We start from the raw sequence: 15514 nt of genomic DNA, 5'->3' as shown, positions 1-15514 counted from the left end.
GAGATTCTCAGTCATCTGGGTCCTGGTTGTCCCCAAAGAGCTTTTTCAAGAGGCAACAGGGCTTTATTTTTCCTTGAAGATGTTTCACTTCTCATCCAAGAAGCTTCTTCAGTTCTGACTCAATGGTGAAGAATGGAAGGAGGTCATCTGGTCGTTGGCACTCTCTCTGAGGGTCGCTTTCTTCATTTTGTACCAAAATGCAAATCAAGGATGCGTGACACAGCAATGATCCTGGCAACTACAAATGGGCTTAACTCTTAGGGCCAGGAAAAAAAAAAAAATAGGCTGTGGATTTAGTTAAATAGAAACCCTCATAGAATCACTTTTCTGAAGCAGAATACAGCTCGTTCCTTAGTTGTTGTTTTTTTAAAAAAGAATCCCGAAAAGCAAGCATATTTTTTAAAAAATGTATGGTCTCACACTTTAGTTCTATTTGTATTGTGTGGAGTAACACCATTCACCAGGGTTATTTTGAAATGCCAAACGCTTTGGCTTGTGACCAGTTTTCAAGAAGTGGGCAGCACAGAACAGTTTCAATTCTTTTGCATATCAGCTTTTATACTTTCAGAATAGCACTTACAGTCAGCCGTTTCTACACTTTATAAGCAGCAGTACCATAATATGCTTCTCTGTTCATGGTGTCTCCCAGAAAAGGCCAAGAATTATCCAGGCAACCAAGATTTGGAGAAGACAATTTACAGCAGATCTAATACTACGGTAGCACCCGGTTTCTATCTGCCAAAAGGCATATTTTAACTGATCTATGTAAAGGAATAGCATTGGCCAGGCCATCTTCTTCTTATATCCAAAACCAGACAATGATAGCAATAGCACTTAGACTTATACACCTTATACCAGTGGTGACGAGCCTATGGCACGGGTGCCAGAGGCGGCACTCAGAGCCCATTCTGTGGACACGCGCGCCATTGCCCCAGTCCTAGGCCTTCAGCTGGGTTTTATAAAACCTTTTCGCTTTAGGCCTCTGCCGCCATGTACAAAAAAAAAGGTTCAATCAATCAGTCAATTTCAACTTCTCACGGGAGAAAAAAAGATCTTGCAAAGTTGGAATTGATTGATTGAACTTTTTAGTCCCACCCGGTCTGCCGTAACCACCGCAGCCACGCCCACCCAACGGGCCACACCCACCCAGCACCCGACGATGCATAAGTGTGTTTTGGGTTGCAGTTTGGGCACTGTCTCTTAAAGGTTTGCCATCACTGCCTTATACACTTATATACTTATTCTTAGTGCTTTATGGCCCTTGTCACATACTGACTCCAAACAATCTGGGTGTTCATTTTACCAGCCTTGGAGGAATGGGAAGCTGAGTCAACCTTGAGTCGGTCAGGATCAAACTCCTGGCAGGGGGCAGAGCTAGCCTGCAATATTGCATTCTAACTGATTGTCATACCTGCACACAAAATACGCCAGATGGATTGAAGAAGCCTACAGTTTGTAAATTGTATCTTGATCTTAACAAAGGAAAAGAACAGAAAAAACACGGGATAGCATAATAACAAATGTTCTTCATAGTTCAAAACCAAACCTAAATGGGTACACATTAGCGTGTAAGGCCTCTCACACAAACCTTTTTTTCTCTTTAATATGTAAAACTTTGTAAGATATTCTGAAACGTTAAAACTTAGCAATCTTATACAACAATACATATATTTTTATCAAATATAACATGATGAATTTCAGGGTGTCAATTCATCTAAGAGATAGCCCCCCCCATTTAAAGAATCAGGCCTCCTGGACAACTTATCCCCCCCCAAAAAAAATAATTTCAATACAGACAATATTTTACATACACAGGGCACAGTAAGGATAATGAATAACATGCTAATTATGCCACATGAATTATATCCCAATCTTCATGAGACTAAGATAGAACGTCATTAGCATTTCTACAGTACTAGATACAGGAAATGAGCTTCCTTTATTAACTATTTATGCTGAACCTGTTAGTGAATGAGATATTAGCTGATTCTGCTTGATCAGCATTACGACAGCAAATATTTGCATTGAAGGTTAACACAGACAGTAGGAAGACCAACACGCTTGATGGCAGGCACAGATGTAAGTTACTCATTACCACAGACCATCAGGAAAAGTACTACATGCAAGTTATATTTTATCTCTGCATCAAGGTTTGCTAGCAGGAATAGACCATAGCTCAGCATATTTTTATTTCATGGGAATTAGTAAAGTTGCAATGATTGTACTTAACACTTAATTTCCATCTTTTTCTTTTTTGCAAATGTCAATTTGTAAAGATCACTTTGTGAGGAGACATGTTCTGTGGGCATGGAGGGGGGAAACCCTAGAAATAATCTCACTTTTAACTTTAAGAGCACATCACTTCACCTCTTTAACAATATAGCCTACTTGTTTTTGAACACTGATAGCATAGATATCAAAACAGAAATCAACCTATTACCAAGACTGGGGAAAGGGTAATTTATCTTATGGTTGAAGGATGCACATTAATAAAGGGAAACTATTTTTCCCTATCCAATCTTCCTTTCAGTTAAATATAATAATCATTTTCCTCAAAGACTCAAAATCAAAGTCTCTACACAAAGTAGCCCAGGTTAGGTGGCATAACTTCAGATAAACCAACATCTTACGAACATTATAATATTTATCATTTTCTTCAGCAATTAGAAATGACCACCTAATACAGGCGTGTTCAACCCATGGCCAATGGGCTGCACACGACTCTGGATAGTTAATAATACAGCTGCACAAGATGGTAAACTTTTAACATTATGTGATTTATATCCATTAACTATATATTTTATATGCGGCCCAAGATAATTCCTCTTCACTCACTGCGGCCCAGGCAAGCCAAAAGATTGGACATCCATGCCCTAACATAAATAACATGCAACCACTTGTTTATGGTCACTAAACAAATGGTTTTAAGTCAAGGACTACCTGTCTTTATAGACCATTTGAAGCTAAAATGGCACTGAAAAAAGTAACATTATAATTTTTCCGTGGCAAGAAATGTCGTAAAAGGTGACAAAACTCGCTGTCTTGCTTAGCAGTGGAAATTTTGGGCTCAACAGTCACTCCCCCGCTTGAAAGAAAAAAATCTTTAATATATGCAATTCACATCAGCAAAAAGTTGCATCATAACCGGCAAAGCAAGCGATGAGAACAGGGATGGAACACATGCCTGTGTACACCGCATGCCGGACATAAATATACACATACGTTTAATAAAATATGTAATACAGATTTGTTTTTATTATGGCTCCTTATAATTCCCCAAAGCCCATTTTTTGCAGAAGTGGAACTCAAGCCAAGTCTTCTGATACTACTTCCAAGAGCAAGTAATGAGTAATGGACTATTCATGGACTGCATGAAGTAATGACTTCTGGAGAACATGACTTCATGCAGACTCCATCAGGTCCCCACCCTTTATTTCCAGCACAGGATTTCTGCTCTCAACTGAGCCTGCGTCATACCAGAGCGAAGGGGGGGGGGCTGGAATGGGTGTATCCATGTGCTACGGCAAAGAATTATGGATGCATGGAAAAATGCAAAGAGGAAGATTTTATTAACACAGCACTAGAGAACAGAGCTTGTTCCTGAAGGCGAGGCCATGCTGAACTTATATAAAAACTAAAGAATGGTTATGATCAAACGAGGCAAAGGTTAGGCTATGGCAATACAAGCATATGATTCCCCAAACAGCGGTGTTATATATTCCTTGATGTAACTTCTGCTTTATTAAGGACTAGAAGCATAAATGCGCGATAAAAAATATTCCAGGTAAAAATAGAACTTATATGTCACAAAAAAAATCATGCCAACATTAATCAGCAATATATATATATATCTTCAAAATTGGAGATGAGGGGAGGAAATAAAATAGGAAATGTTTAAGCTAAATCTCAATGAATCAACATAGCTCATAGAAATAGCCTCCTAATGAATATATAATTGGGAAAAAAACAACAACTCACATTCTCATGACAAAGCTGAGACAAGTTAAATACTTGGAAAAGCAACTATAAATCTATCGGGGGTAGGCAAGATCTATAGATGCTGAAGGGCAGAAAAATTGTCTCAACTCCAATAACTTTCCATTTTACAGAACAAGGAATACTGCCTAATCTATCACCTTTGCCTTTTTCTAAGCTCCAAATGCTTCACCCCCTTTATCAAACCTGCCATGGAAGTCTCGTAGGATCCAAAGCCACTACTGAGAACGCTCCTGAACTAATACCACTGTGTAGGATTAGGCATATTGACTAGTGAAACAAAAAGTCAAAGTTAAAAACTGCATAAACTTAGATGCATTTCCATTTGACAGTACACACACAGGACTAGTCAGTTCAATTATAGCTGTAAGAATGATAGCTCAAACCTCCAGGAAACCTCAGGGCTATCAAAAAGCCAGGCTAAGTTTTAGATCAGGGGTATCCAATCTTAGCAACTTTAAGATCTAGACCAGGGGTAGGCAACCTTGGCTCTTTTATGACTCGTGGACTTCAACTCCCAGAATTCCTGAGCCAGCATGGCTCAGCTGAGAAACTCTCCCTTTCCCCTCAGCATGGCTGGCTCAGGAATTCTGGGAGTTGAAGTCCACCAGTCATAAAAGAGCCAAGGTTGCCTACCCCTGGTCTAGAGTAGACCAAGAAGAGACATGATAGTACTGTTCCAATATTTAAAAAACAAATTTTATTGGTTTTTTAATTCTTAAGACAAAGTGCTCAAGACACACCGTGGTGCTGGGGTGATCAAAAATCCAAAGACAAAACATATATAAATAACTCAATCAATACATCAAATATTCCCTATTTCCCTCAAATAGCTTAATATATTTAAAATAGTCTATTTCTAACTTAAATTTCTATTAACCCTAAACCTGTTTTATAGCTTTATGCAATTACAATACCATAATCAATTTTAACTTTAAATAACCAGATTATCAGTTCAGGTATCCTTTCCAAATATATCCTGATTCCTTAATTTTATCATAAATCTTGTTTATCTCTCCACTAATATCTCCCAATTAAACTAAACTATTGATCTATCCTATACATATCTAATCCATCAATCAATCAATTTCTTTAAACTGACAAAGTAATATCAGCCTTAAATCATTTAAGTCCATTAGACAAGGTTCTGATTTCATCCAATTAATTATCGAACCTAATAACATCCATATTACCAAACAGACACATCATCTTATTAAAATAACATTCAATTAATTATTAGTTCAATCCCGATCTAAAACACCTCTTCAGTATTCTTCATACCATTACATAGTAATTTTCATACAAATAAACTTATTATTCAAAAAAATACATTCTTACTCTATTTAATGTATATATTCTAATAATCACCCATTTTTATTACTTCTAATAATAAATAGTGTTCCAATATTTGAAGGGCTGCCATAAAGAAGAGGGGGTCAATCTATTTTCAGAAGGCAAGAAGACAAATGGAAACTAATCAAAGAGAGATCTAACCTAGAACAGTGGTTCTCAACCTGTGGGTCGGGACCCCATTTGGGGTCGAACGACCATTTCACGGGGGTCGCCAAACAACGCAGTCCGCCATTTTTTCCCCCCTTTTCCTTAGCTGTGCTACTCCCTTTTATTCTATTGGCTTTTGAAAGCCAATAGAATAGACTCTCTTGAATAGAGTCTAATTCTATTGGCTTTCAAAAGCCAATAGGAATTGTCCAGGCTGTCTCTGCCCTGCTGAGCCCGCCAAAGTCCCATTCTGCAAACGGTGCTGCACCAGTTGAGTAGTCCTCGACTTACGACCGGTTGAGTAGTCCTCGACTTACAACCGGTTGGGGGTTGCGGCATTGAAAAGGTTGAGAACCACTGACCTAGAACTAAGGAGAAATTTCCTGACAGTGGGAACAATCAATCAGTGGAACAGCTGGGCTTCAGAAGTTGTGGGTGCTCCATCACTGGAGGCTTTTAAGGAGACTAGACAGTCATCTGTCTAACATGGTATGAGGTCTCCTGCTTGAGCAGAGAGTTGGACTAGAAGACCAACTTCCAACTCTGCTATTCAGCATGGCTGGCTGGGGAATTCTGGGAGGTGGCATCCACAAGATTGGACAGATGTCAGAATCCAATTATATTTCATCTCTAGTTATTGACTATGGAGAACCCCATTTCTGCCCTCTCTGGATTCTGTCATGAAGGGGAAGGGGGTGAACAAAGGGGTTTTATGGCCCTCACTTCCTTCGGTACAACTTCAAAAGGGACTGAATGTGGATACCACCAAAAGGACTAACCATAACAATGGGACCATCAGCTGTCATCTACTCCTCTCTGAAGTCTCCCTTCCACCGGCAGTGAGGAAAAAGGGGGTGGAAATGTAACGCCTGGGATTGTGGCTGGAAGGATGGTGGGGTGGGGCTGCTGGGGACCCCTTAAAACCTTGAACCGTAAGGCTTGGGCCCCAGGTCCTGTCTAGAACGCCTGCAACCAATTTCTCTTCATAAAGGATGCCTGTTGGAAGAAATATTCCAAGAGTTCTGTCTTCTTAAGATGCAAAGTGGGGTGAGTCCTTACAACACCCCTATTCTATAAAGTTTCTTCTTCATCCCCAACCAGAACGCCCCACCCAGACTGGAAAAGGTCCAGAAGGAAATCAACAAGGGTGTTCCAGAGTCTTCCTGCTCCTGGGACGAAGAATGTCTTTCTAATGTCTTTCTCGGAAGACTCAACTGCTCGCCCACCCACCCAAGACCCCTCCCAGGATTTCCAGCCCTGCTCGCACTGTTGCTTCCCTTTTAAGAGCGAGACTGGCTTTTCATTCATTTTATGGCTCGTTTATGTTTTAGGTTCAGCCGTCCAGGGTCACGGTTATGAGATGAGCGGGGAAATGAACAGGACGCATACATAAATTGGTGGATAAATGCATTCAAGCCTTCACAGTTTAGGGCAGGGGTAGTCAACCTTGGCTCTTTTATGACTTGTGGACTTCAATTCCCAGAATTCCTGAGCCAGCTTAGCTGGCTCAGGAATTCTGGGAGTTGACGTCCACAAGTCATAAAAGAGCCAAGGTTGACTACCCCTGGTTTAGGGGGCTTCCAAGGAGTCATCGAAGCCCACCTGAACCGCTCTCTGGGCTCCTCCGGGGCAAGGAGAAAGCCCAGACCCGGAGGAGGGAAGCGGGCGGCGGGACCCTTTCCTCGCCCCCCCTGCCCCCCGCCTTAAGGGCGCCCCCACTTCTTGCGAGCCCTTCGCAGGAAGCTCCGAGCTGCGCCTCCCGGGCTCGATCGGGCAGACGGGCAAGCCCGACCACGAGGGCGATCGGGGGCGGGAAGGGGGGCCCGAGGGTGGGGCCATCCATCCCACCCACCCACCCACCCACTGCCCGGGCGTTGGACTACAACGCCCACCCGCCACCGCGGGGAGAGTCAGGAGGGCGACCCCCCCCCCAAGGCAGGAAAGCGGAACAAGCTGATGCCCTCAATGAGGAGCCTCTTTACCTTGACGAAGAGTTCTATGAGGGGCTCCTTGCCGCTGCCGCCGCCCACCTCCTTCATGCCGTTGACCGGCACCGAGAGCGCCATGCCGACCACCCGCACAGGAACGCCGCCCCTCACCAGCCTTGGCTCGGCTCCCTCACTTGAGATGATGGGGGGGGGGGAAGAGAAACAGAGGCGCGCGCTCGCTCTTCCTCTCTCCCGCCTTGCCGCACCTCACCAGCCCCGCAAGCGCGACTGACGGGACGCTTTCAAGACGCCGACTATTTATACTAAAGGGGCGGGGCCCTAAGAAGAGGCGGGACTCGGAGGAAATGTCGAGAATTAAAAAAATTGGAAAGATGCAGCCCAAAGCGGAGCCCACCGTGGAGGGGAGGGGTTTAAGCGGGAGACGAGGGCGGCTCAACTGTACCAACCAGCCGGGCGCCGCTGAGAGGAAAAGAACCTCGCGCGCTCACTGCAGCCTGAAACGGGCGTGGTTGGAGGCTGGGAGGGCGGGGCTATATAGACTCCCGCCTCTTCTGCTTTTCTTAATTAGATGAGGGGGCAGAAGGAGCGGTGGCTCTGATTGGTTGAACCGAAGACGCGTTTCTCGAGTTTGGGTGGCTAAGTGATGCGGAGGGCGGGAAAGGGCAAGTACTGTCAGTTCTGAGCAAGAGGCTAGTCCCTGGCGAGTTTCAGTTCTTTAATACTTGATTAGATTTTCAGTTTTACAAGGTGCTTTAAATTCAATATCGGGTATTTTAAAAGTGTCCAATAAAAGAAATCATAATGCACTGCAAACTATCGTAAGTGCATCAATCTAGAATGAGTATTTTTTTGGGTGAATTTTGACGAGATTACCGGATTCAGATTTTGAGAGATATAGAATATATTACTTAATGATCTAGAAATAACTCTGTATTTGGAGGTTAATATTGGACCTTCAAAACAGAGACTGGGCTGAAGTGCACATTTTGCATTCCCTTCTGACAGATCAATCTATGGACCAGATCTTTCAAAAACTCTTAGGAGGCTGTCTGGGTAATCCTGGGAATTGAAATCAATACATTTCATTGAAATGTATGAAATTGATAATTGCCAAGTTTGAGACACACTGGCTTAGATGGTACGTAGATAAATGATTGCCACTAACTTCATCATTTTGTTTATGGCTGCATATTGTGTTAGTGTTCTCCTTTAGGCAAAAGGAACATTGCTGGAACATAGTAGGGCTTATTTCTTAGTAAACCTACTCCTAAAATCCAGAATCTGGTAGCACCATTTCCAACTAACACATTTTTTAAAAAGGCATGAGTTTTCACAAGTTGCAGTTCAATTCATTAAATGTGAAGTTTCATCACAAAGCTTGTACTTTTTCCTAAAATGGGTTAGTTGGAAAAGAATTCCAGATTCTTTGCCATTATAGACTAATGGCATTTTCCTCCTACAAAGTAAACATACAGAACTGTGAAACTTGCTGAAATGGTTACGTGAGATGCTTGATTAGGGAAAGAACAATAAATATTTTTATAAGAGACTGGAAACTCTTTCTGGACTATTTGCTGAAAATAGGCAAAAATGAATTGGTGATTTCAGGGTTTACTGATTAAAAGGATTATTTATGCAAAGAACAGAAGCATAGTATGTAATTTGGGAGGGCAGAAATTGTTAATCTTTTTTGTAATTGCTGCAAAGATCAAAAGTCACTTTTCTAAATATTTCTTTCCTCCCTTTTTTGTATATCTTTGACTTTTACGTTTCTCACTTTTTCTCTTTTCATATCTTTCTCTTTGCTACTTTTTAAACATTTCAGTAGTTTTTAATTATATATGAACTTTTTCTTCGGTGTGTGTATAACACATGCACACGTGCACGCACACGCGCACACACACACACACACACACACAAAGGGACTTTTCCCAAGTACTTCCAAATAAGCTTATAATTGGTGACATTTTGAGCTTATCAGAAAAGTTGGACCTCATCCAGACAGTAGCCACATCATAATCACTCAGCAGTCCACCACTAATCTATTTTTTCTCTCTGCAAGCCACTGACTCCTGATTGCTATTTCTAGCCAAATACATCAGCAACTTCCAATTCCCCAGACATCAGATTTCCTGATGCCAGAATCAAACCAGGCATGAATCTGTAATCAGCTCCCTGAGGTCTTTGCTTAAAAGTGTTTGTGTACTGCAGTCTGGCTGAAAGTTCTGGTGTTGGAAAGGGAATTAATTTAGTTCCTGGTTCTACACGTTAAAAAAATAATTAATTTTAACTTTAAATTATTTTAATTGTAATTTTTAATTAATCAAATTAATAACTAAGTAAAATTAATAACTAAATCAGACATGTCCAACCTGTGACCCACTGGCTGCATGTAGCCCTGGACAGCTAGTAAAACTTTATTACATTTTTCATATGTGACCCAAGACAATTCTTCTTCACTCAATGCAGCCCAGGCAGACCAAAATGTTGGACACCCATGAACTAAATAATAACATTAATGTAATTAATTTATATTGGTCAAATTAACTTTAATTTTATTTAAAGTAATCCCAAAATAATAAAAATAATAAATAAAATTGATATTAGTCAATGTTAATAGTGATGATGATGATGATGATGATGATGATGAAGATGTTGGAAGAGACCTTGGAGGTCATCTAGTCCAGGCAGGAGATCCTATACTATTTCAGACAAATGACTGTCCAGTCTCTTCTTAAAAGCATCCAGTATTGGAGCATTCACAGCTTTATTCAGTGGTCAAATTAATTAATTTTATTAATACAATTAATAAATTCATGTATATGTGTGAAATGTGATTTTAGGCTAAAGTGTAGAACCCAGATTAAAAGAGATCAATGCTCTACTCTGTTCTGTATTGGTCCAACCACACTCAGAATTATTACATCCTTTTAAGCAGGACATTAACTAACTGGAGACATGTCAAGATTTTAAAAGGCACGGACGGAAAAACTGACTACTGTATATTTAGCCTGAGAAGAAAAGACTGTGGGGAGACATGTTTTTAAGTAGCTGAAGGCTTGTCATGTGCAAGACAAGGCAGAATGGTTCATTGTTCCAGTGAACAGGACAAGAAACAATAGGGCTAAATTATAAAGAAATAGATTTCCTCAGAATATCAAGAAAAGTGTAGGGATTCCTCAGCATTGTTTTAACTCTCTTAGACACTCTAACACAGGGGTCTTCAAACTCGTCCCTTTTTTGACGTGTGGACTTCAACTCCCAGAATTCCTCAGCCAGCTTGCCTGGCTGAGGAATTCTGGGAGTTGAAGTCCACACGTCAAAAAAGGGACGAGTTTGAAGACCCCTGCTCTAACAGAAAGAATTGTTCAGAAAAACCCTGTAATAGTAGATTCTTGCTTTGACCAACTGGGTTGGACTAATCAGTGTTTCTCAACCTTGACAACTCCAGCTCCCAGAATTCCCTAGCCAGTATGCAAAAGGAATTGAAGGCCATGCTGGCTGGGGAATTCTGGGAGTTGAACGCCACCCATTTTAAAATTGGCCAGGTTGAGAAACCTCTATAAGAGGGTTTCAATTATATACAGTAGGCTACTACTGTTCTGCAATTTTATGTGAGGCTAAAACTTTTTGATTTTCCATGGAGCTTCAGAGAGATGCAATTGTTAGCTCAGCAACCGTTGGTGCCCAAAGCTAGTGTAAAGACACAAAAGAGAGCATTGTCTCACCTCTTCCTTGTTTGAGGCGAACTCCAGCATCCGTAGCTCACTAAGGCGATCTGAACTCATAGAAGTATTGAGGGAGGCTTCCAAAAGCAAACCCAATGCTGTTCTTTAAAATATCGCTAGGAAAATCTTTGCATTAAAACTGCAACTGACAAATAAGGATGGTTCATATGAAGGGTCGTCCCATTATAATAAACATCTGGCTGGACCTTGAGCGTTGCAAAAACACCTCTACATAGAAAGCTCCTATGGAGTAGGAACAGAGCCCGTTTTTGTACTTCACCCCACTAAAAGTATCGTATAGATTGCCCCATGTTGCCCTTTGTGATAAATTGGCAATAACTTCTTTCTCTCTTTTTTTTAAAGTACCCACGTGCGTCGATGTGATAAAAATCCATCACTTAATGAGAAAGTAAATGATTTTGTTAAGTAAAACAAGCTATTTTTTTTCACCTAGAATAGCAGAAATGCTTGAAATGGCTGCGCGCAGCTTCTTAGGACCAAACCTTTGGAGTACCTTGGAAGAATCAAATGTGCGCATGGCTGTGTAGGTAGTCCTCGACTTAAAACCTTGCACTGAGTGACCGTTTGAAGTTACAACTTCGCAGGAAAAAAGTAACTTGCAGTTGCTCTTCGTACTTACAACCGTGGTGTCCCCATGGTCACACGATAAAAATTTGGGTACTTGGCAACTGGCAGGTATGTATGACAGTTGCAGTGTCCTGTGAGCGTGCGAGTTCCCTTTACCATTTCCCAGCTTCTGACAAGCAGCCATTGGGAGAAGGCAGATTCAGGGCCATGTGATCCACTTAACAACTGCAGTGATTTGCTTAACAATTGTGCCAAAAAGGGTAATAGAATTGGGTGCAACTCACTTAAAGCACCACCTTGCTTAGCAACAGAAATTCTGGGTCCCAGTTGTGGTCATAAGTTCAAGGGCTTATATATGCGAACGTAACATTTCCAGCTAAACTTCTGTCTTGTCTGCGTTCAATAACCCTCTTTCAAACGTGAATGGACCAGTGTTCCACTGAAAGCTCCTTATGAGTGTGCCAAACATGTAAAGGGTGAGCTGGCCTGAGGTCAGCCTACGACAGATGCTTTCCAGGGCCACTTGGATGCCTCCTCCCTTGGAGCAGTCACTGAGCTGCCATTTCCAGCTGCAACTATCTCTGCCAAGCCTCCGTGACTGAGCGCACAATACCAGAATTCAAAAACCGATCACCCAAAAATACAGATGATATATATCAAGGGCAGGCTTGGCCTATTTTTTCCTCCAGGGTCTGCACTGCGATGGCCGTGATCTGGATTAAACGTTGCTTTTTTGTTAATTTACTTTTTCCTGTTCCCTGCCAGCTTCCCTTTCTTTTCTTTTTTTCCTCAGGGGGCTAAAACGTATGCTTTCCCCCTCCTTTTTCATTTCATTCTTTTCATAAATTTGCTTTCCCCTCTGACTGGATCGTCTCTTGCTTCTCAGGTTCATGAATCGGGGCTCAGCTTCTCTCTGTGCATCATTATGTGCAAGCCAATTATGTTTCCCATTTCACAATATGCATCTGTGCTTCTGTATTTATGTGTGTACACCAGTGGTTCTCAACCTGTGGGTCAGGACCCCATTTGGGGTCGAACGACCATTTCACGGGGGTCGCCAAACAAGGCTGTTCGCCATTTTTTCCCCTTTTCTTTGGCCACACCCCTGGCACCCGGTGATGTATAAGTGGTTGGGGGTCACCACAACATAGGGAACTGTATTATGGGGTCGCGGCATTAGAAAGGTTGAGAACCACTGGTGTACACCCACACAGAGGCAGTCCTCGACTTACAACCATTCACTCAGCAATTGCTCAGTTACAGCACTGAAAAAAGTGACTTACAACTGATCTTTGCACTTACCACCACTGCAGCATCCCCACAGTCATGTGATCAAAATTCAAGCACTTGGCAATGTGGCCATGTATTTACAAAGGTTGCGACATACTGGAGTCATGTGACTGCCATTTGCAACCTTCCCCACCAATTTCCAACAAGCAGCCAATGGGAGAAACCGGATTTGTCACATGATCCACTTAACAACTGCAGTGATTCGTTCAATATTCCTGGCGATAAAGGTCATAAAATCAGGCGCAGCTCCCTTAACAAATGCCTTGCTTAGCAGTGGAAGTCCTGTCCCAACTGTGGTCATATGTCAAGGACCATCTGCATTCAAGTGAGAAAATGCAGCTTCTGTCACTTGAGCCAATCCACCCTCTAGTGATCATCAGCTGTCACTGCTTAACACAAGAGCGTTAAGAACGAGCATAAAAATGACAACTAAAGTCCAAGGAGAATAAGAGAAACTTAGGCAAGCTTCTGAAAATTAAGTACTCTCAAGAAACTCTGGATGTTATCAGCATACTGATAAATTTTGGGAATTGAAATCCCAAGGAACTGGAACACAGTATTGAAAAGGACTCGCTAAAATAGACCCATCTCAATCTGATTTTGTCTATCGAGTTAGTTGTTTCTCACCAGTAAAGGCAAATATTTGTAACTCAGAGTTGAAAGGATAAGTTGTTGTTTCTCAGCACCAGAACAGTTTTTTCCAGCCTAGCACTAAATACGTTTTAGAATATTTGATTGCCAAGCCTAGCTTTTAAGTGGTTGACATTCATACATATTTCTTATGTCAAGAAAAGGCATACAAATATTCAAACGATCCCTAAGCCCACCCACAAAATGTGTTGTGTGTGTGTGGGAGACAGCTTATTTAGCATTCAAAATCAGCAACACTGGCTTCTCTCTCTAAACAAGCCATTAATGAGAGCAAATCAGGGCTTAAGTTCATGGTTCGGGACCCAATTCCAAGTTGTTTAGCCACTTTTAACTTAGAAAGAACACATGGAAACGATCCAGCAGCATACAGATAATAAAATCCAGTAACTGAAGGATTTTAGATTGACGTAACCAATCTAGATAGAAGATGTGAAGAGGGGACTGGCACTTGATTATAGAGATAAGAAAGATAAATGAGATAAGAAAACCACTACTGGAACTATTTTCCTTTTCCATTAAAGCAGTTGTCTCATTCATCCACTGCCTTTTTATATTTATACATAAATCAGGTTTAATGAGAGGAGGATGAGGATCAGGGAGATTCAGAACTTCCTCCAGTAACTCTTTCTCACCTATGAAACGAGGTCACACTGTTGTGTAGAGGAACCTGAATGTAAATGCCCTTGTTGGTGTTAAGAGTTCGCCACAAGCAACTGTGTCCCTGTTCTTTGCATTGTGCAAGAATGGGAAGGTCAATTTTATAACAAGGAAAAGGTGTGCTTGGGAAATAGCATCTCTTGGAAATGCATGATGCTACAGAAGCTTCCAATGTGCAGAATCTACAGCGAGTGCTAGATGAGGGGCACCACCTTTAAAAGTTCCTCTTGGAAGAGAAAGATTTCTGACATTCTTTGAAGCCCCCTTCATGCAAATTATTTTACTTCAATGAACAGGATTGAACCTCTCAACAGCTCTACAAAACGAATATTATTTTCTTAAACATGAGAAAGGGAGGAGGAAAGATTGATACAGAAAGCTGAGGTCCTTTAAATTTAGAAATTTATTTTGTTTAATACACAAGCTTTGTAATAGCTTTAGTTTAAAAAAACAGAAACAAAACAACCCCCCCCCCAATGTGAACATGACAATATCCAAAGTTCAGGTCCTTCAGGTTTTCAGAAACCACAACTCTGAAACTTACATACTATTCCAAAGGACTTTAACAAGAAGAAAGAAACCAATGAATGGGGCAACAACATTCCACAAAACAAAAATTTATGCCAAATTTGGCTGAGACTGCTGATCACAGGAATTGTTATTTTTTAAAAGGAGAAGGTGAAAGGGATAAGAGAAAAAAAAAGGTACAAATTAAAAATCCAGTGTACCAAATAGGTCTATCATATTATAATGAACCCACTGCCTTCTGCCAAGCAAGTTTATAAAGTAGATATGTTATTCCAATTTTAAACATAAATAGGAAACACTGAGAAGCCTGGGTGTTTGGCAAGTGTTCCCACATAATTCTTTGCCAAGAGTGGCCTTCTCATGCCTACAAACCACAAACGTTCTGGAGTAAGAATTTACAATAGAAATGTTGTAAGCATTATGAGCTTTTAGAGCAGGGGTGGGCAACTGTGGCCCTTTATGTCCTGTGGCTCAAGACATCCACAGGTCATGAAAGGCCCATAGTTGCCCAGCCCTGTTTTAGAGAAACTGTGAAATTTGCCAGGCCCTTTTTTAAGCCATTGAACAGAAACAGGGATAGGATGGGGAAGAGATCCTTGCTGCTCAAGAAAATTCTAGCAAAATCAT

The 15514-nt window shown here is 41.3% G+C and overlaps 1 protein-coding gene across 1 annotated transcript in view; it reads right to left on the bottom strand.

Moving 5' to 3' along the window:
- Positions 1-7820, bottom strand: part of CLIC4 (chloride intracellular channel 4) — a 62645-nt gene extending 54825 nt beyond the window's left edge. Inside the window, exon 1 of the mRNA XM_039363003.1 lies at positions 7479-7820. Coding sequence (XP_039218937.1) covers positions 7479-7562 — 84 coding nt within the window. The 5' untranslated portion in view covers positions 7563-7820. The remainder of the gene's footprint in view (positions 1-7478) is intronic.
- Positions 7821-15514: the final 7694 nt, after the last annotated feature.

Source organism: Crotalus tigris, unplaced genomic scaffold, assembly GCF_016545835.1.
Source record: "Crotalus tigris isolate CLP2741 ecotype Arizona unplaced genomic scaffold, ASM1654583v1 scf7180000019504.1669754, whole genome shotgun sequence".
Taxonomy (NCBI): Eukaryota; Metazoa; Chordata; class Lepidosauria; order Squamata; family Viperidae; genus Crotalus; species Crotalus tigris.
This window is presented reverse-complemented; position numbering and strand designations above follow the sequence as displayed.